The 25,654-nt window shown below is 47.2% G+C and overlaps 1 protein-coding gene across 2 annotated transcripts; it reads right to left on the bottom strand.

Moving 5' to 3' along the window:
• Positions 1–1,504: 1,504 nt before the first annotated feature.
• Positions 1,505–22,375, bottom strand: KIF3A (kinesin family member 3A). 2 transcript variants are annotated; one of them, XR_013957780.1, is made up of 19 exons: positions 22,331–22,375; positions 20,674–20,956; positions 18,954–19,098; positions 18,628–18,712; positions 18,387–18,492; positions 17,533–17,672; positions 16,462–16,659; positions 15,931–16,105; positions 14,914–15,015; positions 10,135–10,291; positions 9,390–9,570; positions 8,988–9,098; positions 8,121–8,246; positions 7,452–7,505; positions 7,242–7,310; positions 6,926–7,050; positions 6,336–6,416; positions 2,635–2,715; positions 1,505–1,553 (listed from the first exon to the last, which is right to left on the bottom strand). XR_013957780.1 is itself a non-coding variant. In XM_080626884.1 (17 exons), exons 1-17 carry the CDS (start codon positions 22,334–22,336, stop codon positions 6,368–6,370), a joined length of 2,112 nt encoding a protein of 703 aa, XP_080483010.1. In that variant the 5' UTR covers positions 22,337–22,375; the 3' UTR covers positions 3,521–6,367. The 2 variants fall into 2 exon arrangements, 1 of the variants encoding a protein (XP_080483010.1); XM_080626884.1 differs by lacking the exons at positions 1,505–1,553; positions 2,635–2,715 and having other exon boundaries at positions 3,521–6,416.
• Between the last annotated feature and the right edge of the window lie 3,279 nt (positions 22,376–25,654).

The raw sequence follows: 25,654 nt of genomic DNA, 5'->3' as shown, positions 1-25,654 counted from the left end.
CATCCTCGTGCCCCTGCTGCTCACCTTGCTGGTGCTGTCAGGCTGCCACACGGCTGTTCTGCTGCACACCTCCAACTTCCTGAAGGAGAGCATCAGGCTGCTGGATGAGCTCCTGGAGGCGAAGGTAGGGCTCGTCCTCATGGATCAGCTTTAGGGATGGCTTGTTGCATTGGGCTGGGTGAGAGCGATGCTGAGGCAGAGGCAATCTCAGAGCGAGCGGTTCACAGTGCACTGGGGGCATGGATGGATGGATGGATCCGTGTTAGCCCTTTCTCTGGCCTGATCTCTGCTCTCCTCTCCTTTCTGTCTTCATAAAGGTTTCCTGTGACAAGATGAACGTGACAAATGTTTTTGCAGGCGATAAGGTAAGAGAGAAAAAGAGGAACTTGTCCTTGTTTGAAAACAATCATATGGCTACGATGGGCACCAGGAGAGGACGCTGGGGCAGAGGAGAGCACGGGGTGGCCAGGAGGGAGGTGTGAAGCCCTGGGAGTCCTGCAGCACTACATGGGAGTAAGTGGCCCAGCAGTGCATCACTGGTGCTCTCATCCATCTCCATGTCCATCCGAAGCAGCAGCGGCGGCTCCTGGCCATCCCGGAGGCACAGAGGAGGCCGGAGGGACGGGCAGGAATGGGCAGCATGCGTCTGAGCAGCACTCAGGGGTTCTCAAGCTTTTCAGAAAGGAGGGGAACTTCTTCCCTTGCCTTGGAGCAGCGTGCCACCACCTCAGAGACACCCACACGCGCCTATCGCACATGCTGGTTACACACACTATCCCTCTTTAGCCCTTATCTGGGGAAGGCTCCTCACTTAGCAGATTTAATAGCAGATAGTGAAGCCTAGTTCTGCTCTGAAAATGCTGCCTAAGCTGAGCTCCCCGGCCCCAGAGTTCCTGTTTTCACAGAAAGCCGATGCCCTCGCACCGAGCTGCACCAACAGGCACCAGCCCAGGGCTGCAGCAGCCTCCCTCGGGGGGCTGAGCATCCCCCGGGGGTCCCTGCACCTTCCTGCCATAGGGAAGGGCCCTGGGGGCAAGGAGAGGTGCTCAGGGTGACCCAGCACGTGCAGACCTGTGCTCATGGGGACAGGGTGGTCACTTATTTGGTGGTGTCACTTGGTTTAAAGCTGAGGAGATCTGAGCAGGCAGAGCTCGGTGAACTTCTCTAGACGGGGAACATCCCCCAGGGACGACAGCTGAAGAGTTTTCTTATTACCAGCATTTCATTTACCAGCTCCTCATCTTCCAAGTGTCTCTGCTATGAGGCTTTATCCCCTCAAAGCACCTGCTGGAGGCAACGTCTCCTCCTCCCAGGGGCTTTTGTAATTCCCAAAGAGCCTCTGCCCCCCCAAAATCAGCTCCATTCCCATGGAATCCACAGGGAGCAGCTCCCTGAGCACCAGGTCCCACGTTCGTGCCTGCAACAGAAGCAAGATGCTCTAAGCATGAGGGTGCTCACCGCTGTGCCGAGCTCTGCCAGGACTTCTCACCATCACGGCAGACTGGGGAGCTTCAGGGGGGCTTTGACATCTCCCGCTGTACCTTGTACCTGCCCTTAGGAACAGAAAGGTGTTATTGTCCCTGCCTGTGGCAGGGGACTGGGACTGAATGAGCTTTAAGGTCCCTTCAATCCAAACCAGGCTGTGGTTCTTACTTGCTCTGGTTTAATCTGCTGTGGATGAAGCCGTGACTGCACACAAGGGTGCCTCAAAAACCACACATCTCTTTCCAGCAAGACAATGACCTGGAGACCTTATGCAAAGCCACCGCAGTTGCCTGGGAAGGCCGGAGCTGCCATAGGCACCTGGAGGGCATCTACCTCAACCTGCTCAGCCTGGTGCGAACCAAGAGCAGAGTCTACAAGGTACACAAGGGCCTCCCCTCCCTGCTCATGGCCTCAGCTTCTCCCTCAGTCACCGCTCCTGCTTTCACCCCTTCACCCCCTGCAGCCAGGACCACGCTGCAGAAGCAGATCCCCCCTTAGCAAACACCCTAATGACCCGTTTGCTCTCTTCCAGGCCCCGTGCCCCGTGGCAGGAGGCAGCACTACCTCCCTGAGTGACTTCCTATTGGACTTGCACAGAGTCCTCCAACGACTGGTAAAAGGGCAGAGCTTGAAGTGAACACCACTTTGGTTTATGTTTGTAACTATAATGCTGTATTTGTCAGAGATTATTTATAATACCTTCTTGAAATAAATGTATTTTTGCACTAAACTTCCTGGCATTGTGTAAGCTGCTTCTTGGCTAGAAACTGGAGAGCTCAGCAGCATGCTTGAGAGCTTGAAGGTGCCAGGCAGAGCATGGAGGCCCCCCCTGCTCCTGGTGATATCAATCCCAGCAGAGATGCCGAGGGACACAAGGAGAGGCTATGGCTAGGACAGAGGAGAATGGCAGAGCAGGGAAGAATGGGTATTTTCTATTCATGATGTTAGAAAGGGGCAACAAGGGCCAGGAGGGGCAGCACACTAGATGGAACTGGGACTTTACAAGTAAGGGGGTTTATAGCTATGACGTCCACTGTTTTGTAACTTCCTTTGGCACTTGGGAAAGCCCCAGGACAGTGCAGGGTTTGCTTTGGGCCAAGTCACTACTCAGGGGAGCTGCAGCATTACCAGAGCACACCAACTTATTACCTAGTGCACGAGCAGGCTGGAGGGTCTTCCAGAGGAAACCGAGCTGAACATTTCCAGTGACTGCAGGTGAATTCAGAGCATCTGCAGGAATCCAGGGTGACAGGCTTAGAGTGTAACACAAAGACACTTTGAGGCAGAACAGTGTGAAAAGCATCTCTGCATCAGCAGTATCACCTATGCCATGTATGTGTGCAGGAAGAGGCAGAACACAGGCAGCATCCATATTCCAGTGGTCAAGCCACTACTCCTGCAGTGCTCTGGCTCAGGTAGGTTCTCCTCTTCCTCAGGAGAGGATGGGCTTGAACAGGGGCTCAGCAATTCCTTGGGGCACATCGCCTGCCCTGCAGACTGGCCTCGTCCCACAGATCTTCTCCAGAGTCTTGCAAAGCATCCCCTAGTTCTGCCCTGTCCACCCCTTCAACAAGAGCTGGCTGCCCACTGCCACAGGGCTTCGCAACAGGGTCCCCACACCCAAGCTCCTTCTCCAGCTTCTCCAGTGAGTACAGTGAGTTTACCCTTCCTGGTGCATCTTCTGACCTAGAAAGTTGCTGTATGGGTAAAGGTATTTGAGAAACATGCACAGAGGTGCAACTAGGAATCCAGAGTTTTATTTCATGGCATGGACATGCTCCAGGAACACAATACTGATATATACAGTGTAATGAATGAAGTTTAATCATAAACCAAAGAATAACCAGAAATAAACAGAGTTAGAAAACCAATAAATAAGAAGACAAATCATACAGACAAACTAGGATTTTATCCTATATACAGGACTGGGGAAGCAGAACCGTTGAGAAGGTGAAAGCTGGACACGTGCAGACAGTGTAGTCAGTGAAAGGCACTAAGGACCATCTTCCCCTCCTCTTAAAGAAAGGATCAGGAACAAGTTAAACACAAAAGAATTCATTTACACAACATTAAACAACATAATGCACCAAAACCCCCAATGTTAAGGTCAATGGTCAGGAATGAGGGGAATCTTCTGGTAGCAAGATGCAAGGATGAGCACACACTGTATATATTATGGTAATCTGGTTTTTGATAAATACTCTAGAGCAGGTACTGACCTGGGATGAGAAAGGCTGCATGAAGCTCTTAGAAAACCCCACACAAACCAAACTCCTTCTGCATTAAAACCCATCATGGACCCATTAGACATTCACAGACTGCCCAAGGCTAGAGAGGGCTCATGTGCTAACGCTGCAAACCAGACTCCCTGGTTTCAAAAGTGCCCAGAACTGCAACAGGTCACACCAGTTAAAGGTGAGCCAAGCTGATAGACCCTAACTGCGATAGAGTTCCACTTTAAATAAACTCCTCTTGTAAGAACAGATAATGATCTTAAGGTCCTTTCCAACCCTAACTATTCGATGATTCTACAATCTGCTCTCCAAGCCCCTGTAACAGGAGATTACAATCAGTTTCTGCCAATTAAAGGTGTGCAAGCAGTTATTGTATTCTCTGGCCCAAGGCTCACTTAGCTATGTCGAATACTATTGTTCTCAGCAGCAGGACTGTAACTCGATTAAACTGTATAGCATAGGCCTTTATAGCTAAGTTCTAAATATTTCAACTGCAGTGCCATGGTTCACAGCGGCATCTTTAAGCCACTGATGTCTGTTAGGTAAAAGACTTCTTACTGGTCCTTTTGAAAGCACAGTTCAGCAGAAACTCCCTTATAAACAGATCACTTAAAGCTTAGCACAGCAAGATGTAACACAAGGGGAATACAACAATTAGCCCTGGTTCTGAGAACTAGTACAGGCCCAAACCACACATCTGTCTGCTTGGACTCAGAACTGACACAAAGCCTAAGACAAAACAGCATTTAAGCTGTTTGATGGGAAGTGTGTTACATGAGAACCCAAGTGTATCCAAGCACTCTCAAAGTAAGGTCAGCTCTTCAAGAGCAAAGCCAAATACAGCTGAAATCCACAAAACTTGTGAGTATTTACCTCTTTCAGTCCTAGGCTAGAGAAAAATGCCAGGGTTTGTATGTGTAACTTGTATGAATTCAGGCAACAAAGCCAGATGTTGTATGAACTTTGGTGACACTGCCTCCCAAAACAGGGCAGTTCTAGGTCATCATCCTCAAACACAGAGCTAAAAAATAACAGGGAAGAACTTACAACTCATTTAGAATAGGACTGAATATATCTCTAGAGCAAAATGTGCCCTTACAAGACCAGTTTTAACTAGTACAGATCCTGCTACAGACCTGTCAGAGCCACACATCCAGTTAAGCATCATGACCACAAGAAAGGGCTATTGACTTTTACCTACTCTAAGTACTTCACAAGAACACTCTGGTAATTGCAAACGTGGCTATGCAAGAACTTAGGACACCTAAAGAGCTGTCTTGTGCTTTCTGGCATGCTTGAGGACTCTCTCCTATTAGTGATCGCAGCTCTCTAAATCTCTAGGTAACATGAAGATCACAAGAAATTACAGCTGACCATCCCCACTCTGGCACAGGAGCTGTTCCAGTGCCTGCAGCTCAGAATGCCTTTTCTGTGACACAAAAACAACGTATTAAAGTGATATGTGTCTGTTAGCAGCATAAATATCAAAGAAAAGAGCAGCCACCACAAAGAAATGGTTGTTATCAGAGACCAGGATTTGCTTCCTCTCATCAGAGCATAACCAGGAACCAGAGATGATACAGGAACACAAACAGCATCAGCTACTTCAGGGGATGCTACTGTTCTGGGTAATTCAGGCCTGTTTTAATACAGGAGAGTCAAATTCACCCTCAGTGCAGAGCACTGGTCTAGTACCCTTGGAGCCAGGGATGGGAGAATGGAGCCATAATGCTCAGTCCCATGGCTGAAGCCAAGTCCTAGTGTCACAGCATTCCCCTTATATAATCTCTGCTGCTGAGATTCCAAAACAATTCACATACATGTAAAAAATTCCAGATCAACAGCATAAAAAAGCAGCCAAAGCAACGCTGCCACACAGCCTTAACAGGAGAGTAAACCCAAGAGAGCTCTTTTGCCTTTGCATCAGAGGCCCCATTCCCCACAGTGCCAGATCACGGCCATACAGACAAAAATAAAAGCACTACTTAGACACATTTGTTTTCTGTTGCACTTAAACAGAGCATGGTCCCTTCCCAGAGCCTCAGACTTTTGTAGTTCATGTTTCCCCTATGCAACTACTTTCTTTGTACAGCAAGACAGCAAAGGAAGGGAAAAGGACTGTGTATTCCACACACAACACAATCAGGTTAATAGCCACAGTGAGGGGTATTTAAATAAAAGGGTTTGATGCTCCTAAAGGTTTGCAGCAACCACGTTCAAACACAGATCAGTGCAACAGAGGACAAGAGTGAAAGCTGCCAGTTATGTGCAAAGCAGGGCATAAATCAGATTTACCTGCCTCTAACTGTAGGATTTCATCAAGTGTTTTGAGCTAACACGTCTACAGCACCTAAACACACATCTAGAACCCTTATTTTCTGTATCTCAACAAGGACTGCCAACAACAGTTTCCCTGCACAACACGTTAACACATGGAATTTCACAACCATCATATATACCAGTTTAATATTATGTTAATATAACATACAATATACGGGCAACTAAGGAAAAATACATTTCTTTAAAATAAAGCTCCATACCAGCAAGGTATGGATTTTATAGCCAAGCTGTGCCATCTCTTGAACTCCATATTCTGGCCCAATCTTATACACTCACTGATTTATACGGCAATTCTGAACAGGTCACACCTACTGCAGCAGAGAGTCAATGACAGCTCCTGGCTTTGCCGAACGTTTTCTGTTTGGAGAGCAGAAAGGAAAGGGAAAAATAGCACCATACACACATCATGATGCTGTCTAGGAAAGACAGGGACCAGCCACGTCTCAAGTTAAAACTACACAATGTTACTCTTCCAAGTATTTGTCAAAACCAAAAAAAACCAAGGAAACCCATGCTGAAATCTCCCCCAACAGCACGTAACTTTCCAGTAGCATCAGTCAATGAGTCAGGTGTTAAACTGAACCACAGGACACAGTAAAATAAAGCAAGGAGCCAGAAGAGGGGAATACAGCAAAAGGGCATCAGAAAAATACCCAGACAAGTCTTTCTGGACAAGATTCTGCTGTGGTAAAGAGATTTCAGCTTGGTTCTGTCATACTCAGCACAGATAAACTTCATACCGCGCAAATGTTAGCATTGTGTCTTCTCACTAAGCAACCGTTTGAAGATCTATGGTCAGTTTGCATGCACAGACTTAAGCCTTCCCCTGGGTAAATCCCCCATATAGATACTCCAAAGTTCTTCACCTTCTACCCGTCTTGGGCCTGGATCTTCCTTTTGAAGTCCTTGGCCTCTCCAGCTTCATCAGCGATTGCCTCAAGCTTTCTTCGGTGTAGGCTAAGTAAACATGGGAAAGGTCCACTTCAAAGGGCTAAAAAGGCAAAACACCCACAAAACAGGAACATCAGAATCATTTTATGCCCTGATTCACAGTGCTTTTCTAACACTAGGAAGACTCCTCTCTTCAAAAGAGAAGAAATTGGGCAGTTTATCAATACACAGGCACAGGTAGCAGAACTTGGCCACACACAGTTTAACACATGCTTAGAAAGAGTCACTCACATCTTTTTCTTTCTTATCCAGGACAGGAGTCTGTTTCCTCATGTTGTTCCCTGTATATGCAACACATTTCTTAAAGAAAGAAAGAAGGTCTGTTAGTAGAGCCTGCTGTGCACAGTAAAAGTGACTAATGCTTTAGCAGTTTACTTCTGGGCTCAGTTAAACTCCTTAGAAGCTCATGCTAACACTGGCTTCTATAGCCAGCAAACTTACCAGCTGCCATTCTCCAATGTCTTCATTCCAGTGAACATAGTTTTCAATCATTTCCTAGAAAGAAATTAGAACAGTAATTGTTCTAGACTGGCACAATCCAACCTTCAGATGCATTCTCCAGAACATAAAACTCTAAAGCACTGGACAAGCTGCTTAACAACAGTTTTGACCATTGCAAGCTGTCTTTAATCAAGACAGCCATATCCTGTTCAAACACACCTATTTATACTTTAAAGCCTACAGAAAGGAAAAACACCACTCCCAAATTGTATGCATTGGGAGTTCACACTAAAGCATGGGCTTCCCATTAAGCCAGTGCCATCAGGATAGTAATGAACTTCACTTGGAAGCCCACCAGGTTACAAGAGTCACTTGTCAGCAGCATCTTTTCTTACTTCAGCATCACCTGGTTCTAACAACCCAGACAATGACACCAACACATGAATGACACCAAGTTGCTTAGCTGAGCCACAGCAAAGGAAAGCTCACAGCAACATACATCAAGTCACCTGTGCCACAACCTAACAGACAAGTGTCCATCAGTGCACTGTGAATGCCTCATAAAGAGACAAGAACCAACTAATTCCATTCAGTGGACAGAATAAAAGCTGGAGGGCTCAGCATGCACAGCACAATCTTATGTCACAGGCTTTGGTTCTCTGTCTTTACCTGGTAGTCCTGAGGAATGAAGTTGTCTATGATAAGCATCTGAAGACGAAGTTCCCTGCTCAGCTGCCGAATATTCTCTAGTAATCCTTCAATCTCTCTCTGATGCTCTTGCTGGAGATCTGCCATCTGAAAATAAACCAGATGAGAGCATTTGAGAGGATCAGAGCTAGCTTAAGACATGGTAAAAGCCTAAAACAGAAGAGTCTTCAGCCTATATGAAAACTTCAGGAAACAAAAGCAAACTCTGGTTATAAGTACTAGAATATTTTATCTCTGAAGAATAAACCGTCTGGAACATTCCAGCTCAGATATGGCTGAGAGCAAGATTAAGTTCTCAGCTTCATAAAACTGAGACTGACTTTCTGCCAACCCAAGCTCTGCACCAGCTAAGAGCAGATGAAGAATGTGAGCCAAGTTATATCCCTGGCATGATATCAAGGAAAACCTCTGATCCCAAAGACAAAAATGCAATTTTGTGAAACAGGAGCTCAAGATACCAGCCAAAGGACACATTCATAATGACTGAGCAAGAGATAACAAGGGCAACAGGGAGAATAGACAGACAGCTAAGAGCAGAGGAGCACCGGCTGCTGCAAAGCAGGAGATTTGGAAAGCTGTTGGCTGGCAGCCCAAACAAAATACCCGGTGTTTCTTCCTCTGTAATACATACAGATATACACACATACAGTGTGTATCTGTTTCACACATCGTTCGTTTCAGCCTGGGTTGGGGAATGCTCTGCAACATGCCCCTGTGAAGCTCTGACACCAGACTTCATTAGATCTTCATGTTACAAAGCTAATGGCTTACCCCTCTCCCAGCTGTGGTCCCTCACATGATCTCAGGCTGAGAACCTCAGACACTAACCTCTGATTTTGCAGCCATAAGCATGGTCCAGACTTTCTTCAGCTTTTTGGTTTTCCCCTGTGCTTCTTCCTGCAGGCTGGTGTACTTCTCCTCGATGTCCAAGCGTTCTTGCTGTGTGCAAGATTCAACACAGACATCCATACATTAACATAACCAAAGAAACTATCTGCAATACTATGAACAAGAGGAGAAACTACTTGAACAAAGGAAAGCAGTTGCCAAGGGCCTGGAGCCCTGGCTATGCCCCACAGTGATTGCAGTGCCATTGTGTGGCCTCTGAAGCAATTCACTTCTGCCACACTTTTCAGAGCAGAGCCACATTTCATGCACAGGAGCAATGCCAAAGCACAACACTGTGTCCTGCCACTGCTGTTTTCAGACAGCTACAGCATATAACCTCACCTCCTTCTCCTCAAGCTCCTTGCGAAGCTGTTCTGCTCTCTTCCTTCGTTCTTCCAGTTCCATATTTGATTCTTCTAGAAGCTTCTCTTGCTCCTCTGCTTTTGCCAGCAAGTCCACTCCTCCTACAATCACTTTCTTCTCCAGCGCAGACAGTTTCTCCAAGAGGGACTGGTGCTCTTGTCTAGAGACAGGTAAGTGTAAAGCCTTCTATCCCACAGTGCTCACAAGGCAGCAGGTCCAGCTCAGTTTTACAGCCCAGACAGCATTTGCAGGGCTGGAAAAACTTGTCTTGCTGTCAAGGGTTTAAGTGGGGGTGAGGCAGTGCAAGTGAATGCAAGGGAGTTCCCTGAGCCCCAGCTTTCCCACAAGCAAACCACGTCAGCAGAGAAGTCTCTCTAGCTAAAGTCCCCCCTATGAGGGGCTGTGAGTCCACAGTGACATTGCCTGGATGCCCAAGGCACCCCCTCCCCAAGGGCCCTGCCAGCACAGCAGTGCCCAGAGGCAGCTGCAGAATGGAAGCGAACGATCAAGGCAGGGCAGCTGAGATGCCAACCAGGAATGCTGGCTGCTGGCAGAGCAGCCTCTGGCAGCAGGACTGCCCTATCTGCATGGGCCACTGTGATCTCAGCGGCTTTTCAGCTGTTCAGTTTAGACAAAGGCCCCTCACCAGGCATTTCCAGATATCCAGAACTGAGCTGTAGGTTAAAGAAGGAAAAACCCAAACTGCTCAGAGAGGGATACTCACTGAGCTTTAAGCAAGTCTTTTTCTCTCTTCTCCAGTTCAGCTCTGGCTTTATTTCTTTCTTCTTCTTCCATATCAAGCTTAGTTTCAAGAGCTTTTCTCTCCTCTTCAATCTTTGCTTGCATCTCTACCATCTTATCAGGGGAAACTTTCTTTTTGCCTTTGGAAAGAGACAGGGAAAGCAAATCAGTTCACAGAAAAATAAGACAGTTTATATAGCATGGCATTTTTTTTTCAGGTTCAGATTCAATACTTGCATTTAACATATTTAATTAGATGTCAGCTCCAAGCCAGGCACAACTCAGTCTTTCAAATCCCATTTTAACATTGACCAGTTGTCACCAGTTCCTACAGAGAAGGAATGCTGCATAACTAAAACATAATGACCTCAAAATAGACAACACAGAACACTTGGAGAAGGACCACTGCCCAGAGTCTGAGCTGGAAACTCACATGTTCTAACTGTGTAGATTAGGCTGAATAAAGGAAAACCAAAAGCTGCCTTGACCTACAGCTATAGAGCCAAGCTATCAAGAGTTACATACTCAAGTTTCAGATTGGCATCCCCACCGCAGGAAGGTTTGCTCAGATTTATCAACTGTGTCTTTGCAACATTACTACTACTCCACTACTACAGCAAACCAGGTATATTTCATGAAGGGTTACAAAGGAAGTGGCCAGAGCAGCTCATTGAGCCCATCGGCCTGAAGGGCTGGTCGCAAACACCTCATTTAGAAACGAAGTGTGAGGCTGCTCTTGGAAGTTACTCTGCAAGTCCTTGGTCAGCTTTCATTGTAATCCCAGGGGAACACCAAGACTCAGCCTACACGCGCTTCCTCAAATCCACAGGTTTCTCTGAAATCCAAGCTGAAAACCAAGCTGTAAGACACTTTCCCAAGCTCTACAAGGGTATTCTGAGGAGGTGGAAATCCATTACACCAACCTGCTTGATCTTGCATTAAGAGGAAGTAGAAAGCAAATCGTGGAGAGGCAGCATACCATAAAAAGAGGAGGAAAGAAAATATATTACTGCTTTGATCATTCCGGACAGAGAGCATCAGCATCAGAACAAACATCATTTGTTTATGCATGTTTCTAGAGTAGAAAACACAGGATAATAATCACTTTAAAGAACTCTATTAGAGCCAACATGAATGCATCGTGATTTTATGCTAAAGCAGAGAAAGTTTCTATACTTCAGAGTGCTTTGCATATCCAGGATAATCTTCAGCTCACTCTTGCATTCTCCTGCCCATTCAATGCAATGCAGAATCTAAGTGTAACATTAGGAGCCTGCCGCAAAGATCATGCCCTAAGAAACAGAGGGTGGATTTCTTCAACAAGAGACTTAATGCTTTCCCTCCAACTCAAGACAGCCAATTCTGTTATATTACCTGTAAAATATTAGCACTCAGCAGACACCTTCAAAGATTTAACCAAGGTTTCAAGCCAATTCTTTGCAAGATACATGACAGCTGCACATAGGGAGTCTCAGCACAAGATTTCTCCATTTAATTACACAGGGTATTAGTAGGTTAATTTGCAGTAACTGATGCTTCCATAGAGGTATATAGGCAGGTTTGGTTATTCAAGCAAGTACGGCAAAAAAAGGCAGGACAGGAAGAGGATAGTGAAAAACACCACATGCAAAGGGGTCACACCAGAGGACAGTTAATATCCCAAACCACATATAGCCACACTTATCCTAAACACCAAAAGCCCAGCGCAACCTCCACAACAAAGCTCTCTCCAAATCTGCAGGAGATGGACTCATCCATCCACTGCCACAGCAGCAGTTTGCTATTAACTGTCCTCATCCAAGTAAAATACTTGGGTTTCAAGCAAGCTTTGAAATAGCAAGTTTGAAGCAAGCAGATTCCAAGCCAACCACTGCAGACCCACCAAGGGTCTCCCTTAGGTTGTGATCTTTCCTAACCTGCTACCATACTTTCTCTGAGCTGATGCTTTCCACTAACATAACTAAGGTAAGTGTGCTTGAATTATGCAGCAATACTTTCCAGACTCTCCACACAGCAGGACGAAGGGACTGCATCTATTCAGGATAACAACAGAAGTGGGTGAAGTCTCTACAAGCAGAGTCCTAAGATGTGATTTATTTTCCCAGCCATCACTGACTGTAAGGGTTTTAAAGGCACAGAGCCCTCTCTCTGGCCAGGAGCAGACCAGACTTGCCTCACTTCTAGGTCAAAATGTAGAACCTTGTTCCTCTAAACTAAGTTCCACAGTGACCAATAACTTAATGCCGTGGGGCAGTTAAACTCCAACCACCACCAAGCCAATCATACAATCATAGAATAGTTAGGGTTGGAAAGGACCTTAAGATCATCCTGTTCCAACCCCCCTGCCATGGGCAGGGACACCTCACACTAAACCATGCCACCCAAGGCCTCATCCAACCTGGCCTTGAACACCACCAAGGATGGAGCACTCACAACCTCCCTGTGCAACCCATTCCAGTGCCTCACCACCCTCACAGTAAAGAATTTCTTCCTTAGATCCAATCTAAACTTCCCCTGTTTCAGTTTGAACCCGTTACCCCTTGTCCTGTCACTACAGTCCCTGATGAAGAGTCCATCCCCAGCACCCTTGTAGGCCCCCTTCAAGCATTAGATGTTTTCTTTGCAAGTATAAACCTAAACCTCATGTTGTTTGTTCACAGCTCTATTTGCCTTCTCAGAAACTGAATTTGAGCAGGCACAGTGCAATATGATATAGCACAACCCATGTCACCTGCCTAGCTGTCATTTTAATGAACTCATATTGGAGCAGCTCCCATAAAGTTAGCTCAGACTTTCCTGATATTTTAGAAGGATCATTTAACACAAGTTGCAAACTAGGGTTTTTTTTTTAACCTCTTATTTCTTCATTTTCTTTAGATCTTGCTCAAGCACTGTACCCAATTGCTTCCTATTCTCTCACATAGCTGGCTAACAATGAACAACTGTTTCAAGCATGGAAGCAGCAAAGGAAAGGCATGCTTTAGCAGAGCTGAAGGTTCAGGTTCATCTTTCCAACATACACAGCAGGAAGCACGCAGCATTGCGAAATGGAGTGTGCAGATTATGAAGAGGCCAAAGCTTAAAGGACTTAAGAGCTCCCACTCACTAGTGAAGGACTTATCCAGAGGTTTCTCTATGACAGAGCATGTGGAGTCTGAACTACTGCTGCTGCTACTGCCTGGAAAACAGAAATGCATCCCACAGAAAGACCCAGAGAGGAAGAAACATGCAGATGGAAGTTAGTTCTAAAGGAAAGAAACCCAGAAGGGCCAGCAACCTAGTTCAGAAAAGCACAAGTTCCCATTAGGAAGCATTTGCTAGGATCCCTCCCAGATTCAGCTTGCAAAGCCACCACTTCCCAGCACAAAATAGCATGCTCAGAAAGACACTTCAGTTAAAACCCATCTTAACCAGCCTACAGCTTGAATCAACATGCCAAGGCAGCTTCCATCTCAGGCAACAACAGCACAGAAAACCAGATCACAGTGGAGAAGGCTGTGGATTATCTGCAGCAGCAGAGGACTGTGTGACCAGGAGTCCTTTCCAGTCTTATGTACATGGCAATGTGCATGTTTCCCTCTAGAAGGCAGAATCAGCTTACACAGGGACAGCTAGTGTGCGTTCTTCTAAGCAGCACCCTTACTTAGGGAACTTAACTAGAGCAGCTTGTTTGGAAGTCAGTTATTTGTCCTCTAGTCCTGCTAATCCAAGCAGGATTTTGAAGGTGTTCTCCTCCTGGGAGGAGATTTGGGCAGGGTTTGGTTCTTGATGGAGACAGTGATCCATCTTTTTGTTTCTAGAAGTTACCAAAAGGTGAAAAATGAAGTACAAGTTGTTACAACTAACACCAAAATAGCAAAGGGCATTTACAACTCTACTTGGGCAGACACCAAAATGAAGACAGTGCATCTGAAACAGGAATGCTTTAACAGCAGCTATTTAAGAGATGCAAGTGCTTCAGGACAGGAAGGCAGTTTGAATGTCAGGATTAGTTTACTAGAGAAGCTGTAAATTGAGGTGTAGCACTGGACTTCTCTATTTCCTGTGGAGGTTCTAGGGGCATAGCAAGCTCCCTGGAAGCCACAGCATCCCATGGGACACAGTGACCTGCGGTTCTAAGTTCAGCAATATCCCCTGGGGTTCAGATGTTACACAGTAGTTCAGCACTGATGCAGGACAAAGTGCACTTCACCATGGGATTTCCAAAGTGCTCCCAAACAAGGGATGCACAGTTCCCATTCAGCTTTTCAGCTTGCAGAGATACCCAAAGGTCAGGTTTTTCCTCTATCAACATAAAACAGGACACCAGAAGAGTCAGTTACCGAACATCCATAAGACAGATGAATCCTTTGCCTAAGCCACAGCCAAAATTCCCCTTCAACCATTCCCTTGGTTATAAAAGCCACATCTGCCTACCACTGATGTTTGGGGCCTTCTTCCTCCCACCTCCATGAGCAGGGGAAGTTCCACACCACCAATCACAAGCAATACACAGCCACCTTGCGGCAACCAAGGAGCCACCACAAAGGAGATGTTACCACAAGCACAGCTACCCAAGTGGAAGCAGATTCTATACAGGTCCAGAGCTGTCCATCTACAGAGACGGCATCAAACAGCTTGGTTTCTAGGAGAGGCATGATAATTGCAGCGGCAGTAGGGCAGCTTTATACCTCCACTCTTCCCCACCTGGCTCCAGCTACAGTTCCTGACACCAGCTCCTAGACAGTGCTGGTGACACTGACAGGAATCTCTACTGCCTTACCCCGCCGTTTCTTCCGCTTCTCCCCATCCTCTCCAATCTCCCCTTCATCATCTTCATCCTCCTCTTCAGAGTCACTGCTCTCAGAACCAGATATCTCTTCCCCTAGAAGAGAAGAAGGTGCTTTTTGATGTGCTTTCCTTCACCTCATTCAGCTTGTTACTGTGACAGCAGCATCTGTCCAAAGCCAACAGTGCCCAGTATCACCTGCAGAAGTCATTCACTGTTGAACACAGACAGCTTGCTACAGCTCAGGAACTTCAGGAAAAAAATCAAGATAAGCAGTCAATGTGTATATGTTAGAGCTCAAGTGGGTGTTTTTTATAGGAAATAAATAATATTTGCACTGCTAAAGTGTTAAGCCACAAATTCTTTCTAGCAGGATCTCCCCATACCTGAGATGAAAGGGAAAACATTCAGGGTAACAAAGTTAACACAGACCTACAACTTAATCAGACACTTGTACACATGAAGTTCAGTGGCTGTTAACTGAGAAAAACACCCAGTTCACAAATGTTTGTCACTGTTGCCATTGCAAACATGATGTTCAGATATTTCAGGCTGAGTCCGGAAACCAAACTGAATAGAATCCAATATTTAACATCATAGGATGCCAGACTGGTTTGGGTTGGAAGGGACCTTAAAGCTCATCCAGTTCCAACACCTGCCACAGGCAGGGATGCCTTCCACTAGAGCAGGTTACTCCAAGCCCCATTGAACCTGGCCTTGAACACTGCCTTGTGGGCACTCAAGATAGCTGCTCTGGAAATGTTAGTTATATGCTCAGCTACAGCATCTGTCACCAAGGGTAGTGTCTTAAACCTGAAACCCATTTGATCTAGCTAGGTCTATGTGACACCCTTCTTTGCCAGGAACCCAGCAGGGCCAACAGAACCAGAACACTGTCCTGCACCAGCTACCAAACTCCTGTGACGTATCTTCCACCAGCAGAGAATGTTCACACTCAAGCAGAATGAGCACCGCCATGGAGAGATACACCAGGAGGAAGGAGAAACTCACCTTCCTCCAGTTTCCTCTTAAGCTCTTCGATTTCTTTCTGAAACTGGCGAAGCAGAGCATCCTTAGGATCCTCATTGATCCTGGCTTTGTTCTTGATGTTCTTGGCTCGGTTTGCATACCTGAGAGTGCTGATGGTCTCATCATAGTTGTAGTCAGCTGGTCCAATATTTGCACACTGTGACACAGGGAAGACTGAGTTACGAGAGGGCAGAGTGGCAGAGCCCAGAACAGGTAATTTCAGGGACCTATCCCCAACCCTGCCAACCTCACACTGCTACTCTTCCCCAAGCTTTCCTACATCAAAGCTGCTTTTGGCTACCCAAGCACAGCTTCTATTAGATCTTACAAACACGTGCACATTTGCACTGTGGTTTGAACCTCGTCTGTACAGAAGCAAAGAGAAAAAATAGGATAGGATGCACAGAATGATCTCTAAGCTGAACCCAGCTCTAAATCAAGAGGTAAATGCCATGCTGTCCTCATGGCAAAGTCACTATGCTATCCCTGTACAACTTGCACCTCTCAGCTTACCATCATGGTTTTGGAGTTGCCACCCAGAGAATCCTGAAGGAGCCGTGTAAGTTTGGAGTTACGGTAGGGCACGTGGGTGCTCTTGCCATCTACCAGTGCAGAGATAACATTCCCCAGTGTGGAAAGAGAGAGGTTGATCTTAGTAGCTTCCTTCAGGCGCTGCCCTGTGGCTCCAGTTTTTGCCTGTCTTTCAGAACCCTGGAAAGGGAACAGGAAGCAGATCATTTCCCTCCAAATAGGATCAACTACACCTGAAGTGTTGCCAGCAGCCATGTCACTAACCACCTCCTCCATTATCAGAGGACCTGGCTAAGCACCTCACACATTGTTAAAGAGACAAGATCTTAAATGAAACAGATCTTAAATGAAACCTCAGCACCAGAAAATTCTGGATTGCTCAAATTAATGCAGATTTTGTCTCCATGAACAGAAACATTATGAGAAGCAAGGCAGCAGTTATGAGGCACCTCAGGTGGAGCTGCCAGGCACTACCTCCAGACTTTAACAGCAGATCAAGGGAGAAAAGACATACTGCAATTATTTCTGGCGAGTTTCCTAAAGCAACCTAAATATACACTATGTAAATAAGGTTAATATGTAGACATTGAATGCCTTTAGCCTTCACTTTCTGCATCTTCTCCAATGGAAAATACTCCAGTATAAAGCTGGGGCTAAAGACATATTGTACCAGCACAATCACACTGGTTCAAAGTGAGTGGCAGAGGGAAGGAACCCACAAGTGATGAACTGCATACTCACAACCCTCTTACAAGGAAACCCTCACTCTTGCAAAGCCCCAGCTCTGCTGCCCAGAGCAATTTCTAATGTAGTTTATCCATTCAATGATTCATTTATAGAAGCAAGAGAATCCTTCTACTGAGACAGGCTTCAGCTACACTAGAGACTCTTCCTGGTACACCTATAATTTAAGACCTCAAATGAATCTTCACAGAAGTCGAGCATCAAACAAGTTGGGCTTCAGCCGTGAATCCTTTCCTGTGCCTTCAGCAAGGCACACATGAGCAGCCATACCCACCACACATCATGGCAGACCCGGCTGGTCCTACTCACAGCGAGGTCCACAAGGTGCAGCTTGCCCATGCGCACGTGCATGTTACCATCGACCCCCTTCTCACTGCACTCGATTGTGATAGTGAAGATGGCATGTGAGCGAGAGCTGTGCTCATTCATGTTTGTGGCACCAACAGAACCTTTCAACAGAGAGAAACAGCAATGACGCCTTCAGAATTAATCACATGCTCCTGGAACACTTCCTGCTCTCAAAGGAGACTTATCTCCACCCTGGTTTTTCATAAGAGGGATGCTCAGACTCAGCAGCAAACAATATTCTTGGGCACATCTCCAATCTGGACTAGCAGAAATGTTACAGCCTGCTGTAACTCTACACCCACTACAGACTCCCATCCCAAGAGCAGCAGTAGTTCTCATCTGTTTCTTTAAGGCTACAAAGATCAGCAGCCTAAAGGTACTCACAGCTGATCCCTGAACAATAAGAACACAGGAATCCATGCCAAGAGCAACAGTAGTCAGAACTAGGTCGTAGAAGGATCTGAGCCTAATTAAGAAGTCTTCCAGAAAACATAAACCACCTCCTACTGACAGCACAGTGATAGTTCATCCTGACCAGAACTGAAGGGGATAAAGGACCAGGACACACACTAGCAATCCTGATATCACTGCCTGCCCTTGCTGCACCCTCCCTTTTGCCACTGCCACTGGCCAATGTGAGAGGCACAGCCCTCTTTACCTGCCCCTGCATGAAAGAGTTTTGGGGGGAGATGTTCTTTTTGCTGTGCTCAGCTGACCAAGCTTTCAAGCATTAGGACTCAGATTTCTTACTGCAGTCTCATAACCAGACTTCATTCTGCCCGAGCTATAAACCTGCTCACAGCAAGGCTACGTACGGTTCTTGTGGCCCAGAGTCATGATTCTGTCCATATCATCTGCATTGTTTACGACATAAGCTGAAAGGTCTTTGATATAAACTCCCACATCAGGTCTCTCTTTAACCTAAGAGAGAAACAGTTTAGACTGAGCATGCTTCAGAGATCCCCAACAGCAGTTTCCCATGGTTAATGGTTAATTAATTAAGTTAATTATGCTCAGTGACTGAAAACTGACATCACACTCAGAACTACAGCTCACCTCTAATCTCTGTGTCTGGTCTTTTCCTAGCAGGTCTCTCACTTCTTCATTGTAAATTTCCAGGTAAGAGACACGAACTAAAAACCTGAGGACAAAGAGTTGAGCAGCTTTCTTAGTGAGACGGTTGCTAAAGTCCAACAAACACAATCACAGAATGCAAAGAAAATGCAGTGATATAAGCCACAACCCTACTTCCCCATCGAGAACAGCCTAAGTAGCAGTCTTCCAGTTAGGGTCAGAGGTACCATTTCAGTTGCCATTGTTAAGGTCAGGCTCCTGCTATAGACAGACACACAAGACTGAAGCAGTGAAGAGAATCTGCTTACCTTGTATCCCCCTCTGCCTTGGCAATGTGACCAAATATATGGGCAAAGGAATTGGGAATGATGCCTCGAAGCTCAGGAACTGCTCGGACCCCTTCCATGGTGAAGGTTTTGCCTGTTCCAGTCTGCCCATATGCAAAAATAGTACCTGAAGGATAAGAAGATATACAAACAAACTCTTAAGAAGTTGCTAACTCCAGTTTTACTCCATTCCTTCTCAGCCTGATAGCACTAAAACCTCTGTTGTTACGGAGTTGAAGTTTTCCACCAACTCCAGTAGATGCTGTACAAGGCCAGGAGCAAAACAAGTGCTGGCCAACCACCACAAACAGGGCTGAGCCACTGGCCTATAGAGTCTGCAAGACACACGAGAAAAAGTCAGCTTGGTTTAACTCTGCAAAGTTATTAGAGCATGGAGTGCCAGTCCTCTTAGGTCTCACATACAAGTAATTAAGGCAAGCCCTATTAATAACATGGTCAATTAGAGGAAGATCACTATATACCAACTGCAAACCCAACTATTGCTAGCATCTTAGCCACAGCAGAAACAGCACAAGGCTTCTTCAGCACAGGCCACAGCTCAAGCCCAGTTCTGAACCTACAAATGCAGCTATAACTTGGACTAGAGAATCAGCCTGCATGGGAAGACAGACAGAAACCTTCCTGAGATCCCAGCCTCTGCAGAAATACACTGGATCTTAAGTTCAGCCTAGCCCTGCTGAAAACTCCAGTTTTCATTGTCAAGCTACTGACGCTGCAGTTCACAAAAGCTGCATGGATTAGTTCAGTTGGAAGAGACCTACAACACATCTCCAGTCCAACTGCTTGACCAGTTCAGAGCTGACCAGAAGTTAAAACATGTTTTTAAGGGCATCGTTCAAACGCCTCTTAAATACTGGCAGGTTTGGGGCATCAACCACCTCTCTAAGAAGCCTGTGCCAGTGTTTAACCACCCTCTCATAAAGAAATACTTCCTGATGTCTACTGTAAACCTCCCCTGGTGCAGCTTTGAACCATGAAATTTGGAGCCATGAATTTTCATCAGCTGAAACCCGGGTGTGTTAGCACAAGAGCTTATTAGGCATTTCACAGACCTTTAAGAACTTTGTAATGTGTTGTTGTTTATAGTATACTGTTATGGAAAGCAGTAATTTGCTTCCTTACTAGCATTTGCTTTCCTTTACATACTACATTTACATGCATAACAACACACACACATATTCTTCCCAGCTCTAGGAAGCAAAAGACTACCTGTGCGTAGAGCAGATGTGTTTTACTAGTCATCTTAGTTTAGAACAGCAAAGTTCAGAGGAGAAGAGGCAGCAGTTATGTGCACAAGCCTGATATGCATACCTAGTCACCGCAGGACCGTGGCAGCTGCCTGGGGACTGAAACTGTACAGTGAAGAACCGCTGAGAATTCTGATAATGAGATAAAGTGCAGATCCTTTGCAAACAGAAGACACAGAATAAAACCACAGAGCTACCTGACATCAGCTGAATCTTGGTCATCATCGAACTCCCACTGTTAAATGATCATAGTAGGCACAATGGCTGAGTACTCAGAACAGCGAGTACCTTCAGGCTATTTTAAGTTAGAGGCAACAACAGAAACAACGAAGGGCTATAGCCCTCAGGAGGTGAAACTCCATTAAAAAAAGATCAGCAGGAACTCTAACAATGCAGAGAATAGCAGGTGGGATCCTTGACAACAAGGGACTTACCATTATATCCTTCTAGGACAAAGTCAATTATAGGTCTTGCAGTTAAATTGTAGACATCCAGCTGTTTACTCTCTGGTCCAAACACTGTGTCAAATGTAAATGTCTTGGGAGGCTCATTGGATGAGTCTGTTTTATGAACAGTTATAGTTCCTCTCATTTCATCCACGTTCACTGCCATTTTGTAGCCTGTAGCTTTCTCTCGTTCATTAAGAGGCCGGCACCGAACCACAACCTTGACATTATCGCAGCTCTCTGGCTTGTCCAGCTTCTCAGGCTTGTTGATCTGTAATTATTAAAAGAGAAAAGGAAATACACAGGCTGTAACACTGCTGTTAACATACCTGTGTGATTCAACAGCGTTTGCGCTTGAGTAGATGCATACATCTCCTTAGGATCATGAACCTGGGGACTTAAAACCAGAACTGGTTTATAATTAAAGCTAAGAGAATAAAGCCAGTGCAACCCTCTTCTGCTTCCTCACATGGAAAATGATTGAGTAAAACTTGAGAATTTCATATTCAGTATAACTTAGGATTTTCTTCAAGGAACAATTTCATGCTTGCAAACAATGGGCAAGCACTTTGCTGGAAGTCAAGTGCAGCCATGCCATTCTCTGACATTAACGCTGACTGCGCTCTCCCACTGGAGCACACAAGTCCCAAACTTCACAAATGGCATGAGCACATATCAGTGAGCACTGCCTGAAGGGAATTAATTTAAGTTACAAGCTTCAGTGTACCTGCTGAATCTGCTCACAAACCTTCGCTTTCATGAAGTAGTTACAAATTTTGAAGCACCACTGAGTAATTTCACCCTACAACTGTTTGTGTTGGAAGGGACCTTATGGTCAGCCAGCTCCAACCCCTGCCACGGGCAGGGACCCCTTCCACTGGAGCAGCTTGCTCCAAGCCCCTGTGTCCAACCTGGCCTTGAACACTGCCAGGGATGGGGCAGCCACAGCTGCTCTGGGCACCCTGTGCCAGCGCCTCACCCTCACAGTAAGGGTGTCACATGCTTCTCCTGATTAAATAAACCCGAAACCCATATGATCTAGCGCAGTCTAAGACACTACTGGCGATAGATGCTGTAGTTGAGTATCTAACTCCTTCCAGAGCAGCCAGCTTGGGTGCCCACAGGAAACAAACCGTGTTTCCAAGCGCCTCTCCCACCAGCTGCCATCCGCCTGGACTCCTCCCAGGCCTTGGCAGAGGCCAGGAACGCTTCTGTTGCTGTGCTGGAAGCAGGGGCTGGTTTGTCTCAGCCTGGCGGAGGCGGGATCCTGCTGCACCCCTGCTCCACCTCCGCGGTGGAGAACCCCCGGGATGGGGGAGTCAGGATGAGCCGCCCGCCACCGCTCAGTCACCGCAGCCTCCGCTTCCCACCCGGGTCACCCGCCCCGCCGCCCGCCTGCGCTCTGCGGGGAGCTGGGGCCGGGCCAGCCACCGCCCCTCGCTGCCTCAGCCGGGGGCTCGCCTCGCCCCACCCGCACCCCTCGCCCCACCCAGCCTGACAGGACGGCGCACGCCCGAGCCCGGAACATGATCGGTGGGGCCTGCGAACCGCGCGGCTCCCGTCAGCGACGGGCCGAGGAACGCAGCGACCGGGCGGCACCGGACAGCAACTCCCTTCCCTCCCCTCCCGCAGCCCCGGGGCTCACCGGCATGGCGACAGCAACAGCGGCGGCACCCGGCGCAAGCACCCGCCGTGCGGCACAACGGGACAATAACAGCACCGCGCCTGCGCCCGCCCCGCGCCGCCGCGGCCCGCAACCAATCCCCGCGCGCTGCGGAGGCCGCGCACCCAATGCCTGGCGAGGAAAGGAGGGGCCCGGCCTGCCCCTCGCGGCCATTGGTGGCAGAGCGCAGCCAATGACCGGGGCGGAGCGGCGGGGGTGGGCGGGGCGTCGCCATGGGAACGGCGGAGGGCGAGGGGCGGGGCTGGAGTCACTGCGGCGTGATGGCGCCGCTCGGGGCGGGGACGGGCGGTGTCGGCCGTGGGGTTCCGGTAGCGACTGGAGCCCGTGGGGCTGACGGGGGCTCCAGTGCCTCTGACACGGCTCCAATGGCTCTGACACGGCTCCAGTGGCGCTTTGCACCGCATCAAACTGAGCAGATGAATCGTTTCCGGCTCTTTCTTTGCCCAAATGCCCTGGGAAGTGGGGTTTGGATGCTCTGACATCCAGTGGCAGCAAAAGCCAAAGTCATGCGCGGAACACGCACATCCCAGAGTTTCAGCTTTAGAGCAGTTTCCAGAGGGTTCATGCTGCGCTGGGGTTTTTAAGGGAGATAATGGTGTGAGCCTCCAGAAAGCACTGATGCGGAGCCCACATCCATCACTGCTTACAGAGAGAAGCAGACATTTTATAGCTATAATGTCTTCTTTCTGCTGTTAGAGACACCAAAACATAAGCATTGAAATGATCTGTTTCAGGCTGAGATGGTCTCGCTGTGTGGCTCTTACAGGGTATTATTTGAGATGGTTATTTCATACAAACACCTGCCTAGTCTGGAGAGTGGCATTTCCAATGCTGTTTTATGCCTTTGATAGAAAGATTGAACTGCTTTAAGGAGAACTGTGAATAGGAATTAATAAACCTCCTAAGAACAATCATCTCTGAGCTGTTGTGCAGAAACAATAGACCTCTGCTTGCCAGAAACTGGCAATGAGGTGATAACAAATTGCAGTTTAACAGCTCTGCAAATGGAGAGCTGAGCGTGCGGAACGAGATAAACAGCAACAGGTACTGCTCGCCCCAAGCAAGACCTCGGACAGGCTGGGAGGGAAAAGCCGGGCTGCACCGTGTGTAGCAATGGGATGGCTTTCATCATGAGCTGCCCCTCGGGGAAAACGGGGGTCAGGATCGCTCTGTCTGCGGCAAACACGTCTGTGGCTGCTCTTGACTTAGCTCTCGGGGCTGAAAGGGCATCATGAGAGGAAATCACACTGAGTACGAGGAGCTGCACATTGCTTTATCGGTCTCTTGGTTTGACAGCGGCTGCCACCAGGGAAGCTGGCTCAGGGAGCTGCTGTGAAACGCCCTGGACCACCAGAGAGCCGGAGGCTCTCACCCTGAAGGTATCTCCCTGTCCTTTTGGAAGTCCCTAAGGGACTGCAGGGATGCAGTGCTGAACCTGCCGTCCCGACCACCTGAAAGCAAAAGTCATCCTTCCATGGCCTAAGCTTAAGGAGTGGAGAGGAGAAGGGTCTGTGTTTGTCCTGCTTTACATCTTTGTAATGCTCTATATAAACCAGGTGCTTTATGTTTCTGTTTGACTCAGGTAGGTTTGGGAGATGTGGTGGGGCACGTAAGAACAGCAAATCAATGGTAAATACGTAACTATGACATGTTATTAATTGTGCTTGAATGGAATTGAAGGGCCGTTCAATCAAAACCTGCTCCTGACTCCAGGAGCCTTCTGGAGGGGAAAATAACAAGCACCCTCAGCACTTTGTAAGAGCTCAGTTTGGGGGTGCACGTGCTCTGTGCAGGGGGAGGGCTGGGTGCTTCCCCATTCAGTGCTCCTGTACAGCCCAGCACCAAGCCCCCGTGAGCACAGCTAGAGCCTGACTGGGTGGGCAACACCACCGAGCGTGCTGAGCTGCTCCAGACCTTGCCCTTGCCCTCACTCTGTAGACACAGCCAACAGCTTTCTTCATTCCAAGCCTGCAGACATCTGAACTGGTAATTAGAGCACTTGGAATGAGCTGAGCCTTCCTTGGGAGATTTGTTAACAAAATCATCAAAGCACTAACTGTGTTTCCCTGCTGACTTCTTCTCCCTCTCAGGGCACAGATATCTCTCTGGCATGGTGCAGGAAAGCAGTTCCGTGGATTGCAGAAATGAGCTCTCAGTTCCACTTCTACCCTGAAACCTTTGCCTTGGCTACCAGCATCTTCAACCGGTTCCTGGCAGCATCAGTAAAGGTAGAGAATCCCTGTCCCCTTTTCCCTGAGTTACTGAGTGGGGATGTAAGGAGCACGTAATCGGTTTATACACAAAGCAAGCGCTATGTTTGGCAGCAGATTTAGGGAGCAGGCAGGGGCTTTGCCGGGCAGGCTTTGAAGCATGTATATTTATATATGAACTGAGTGTTTAATGAGGTTTCACTGATGTGCAGTCCTCGGTAGGAGTGTTTGTGTGAAGTGCAGTCTGAACGCTGGGCTAAGCACAAAGAGCCCTCCTCTGGCTGCCTCTGCTCAACAGAAAACATTTGCATCATCACTTTCAGTGTTTTAGTTTGGAAACCACTATTTTTAACCAATGAGGCCAACTTTTCCTGCCATTGAAACAACAGCCAAGTTAGGAGTTGAGCTGAGCCTTGCAGCTCTCAGTTCTATTCAGATCAATACCGAATGTTAATAGCATATCAATTAGCATCTCAGCTGAGGAGCAACACTGCAGTGTAAGCACTGTGGCACTGCATAGTCTACAAACTGTGAGATACATGAATAAAACTTGCACCAAGAAGAGGACTTGTTTTGTTTCACCTTGGATTTCTTTGCTCTGTCTCCAGTTTCTAATGAAGCTTTCTGCAGCTAAACTAATTCAGAAGCAACTGTAACTGAAATGAAGGTTTGAAACCTGTGCATCTATTGTAGAATGATAGTCACTTCCCCAACACTGTCACCTTCCTTAGTCAGTGTTTTCTTCTTCTCCCTTCAGGCCCAATTAAAATATCTTCAGTGCACTGCAATTTCCTGCCTTGTCCTTGCAGCAAAAACCAGTGAAGAAGATGAGGTCTGTATGTTCAGTTTTAAGCACACTAACCTCATCTCTTGCGTTCAATGTGTTCATGTTTCCAGGTCTTTCAACAGCTTGGGCATAATGAAGTGTTGTTTACCCCAAGTAGTCCTTAAGGGCTGACAGTAACATTTTCAGGCCTGTTTCATCACTGTTTGGAAGAATTGTGACCTTTAGGGATGAGGGACTTGTGTTTGCTTTTATAATGGATGTGTTTCCCTCCTCCTGCCCTTAAAGCTC

This window comes from Psittacula echo, assembly GCF_963264785.1.
Source record: "Psittacula echo genome assembly, chromosome: 11".
In the NCBI taxonomy this organism is placed as follows: domain Eukaryota; kingdom Metazoa; phylum Chordata; class Aves; order Psittaciformes; family Psittacidae; genus Psittacula; species Psittacula echo.
The sequence above is the reverse complement of the archived record's forward strand: the minus strand, read 5'-3'. Positions and strand labels throughout refer to the sequence as shown.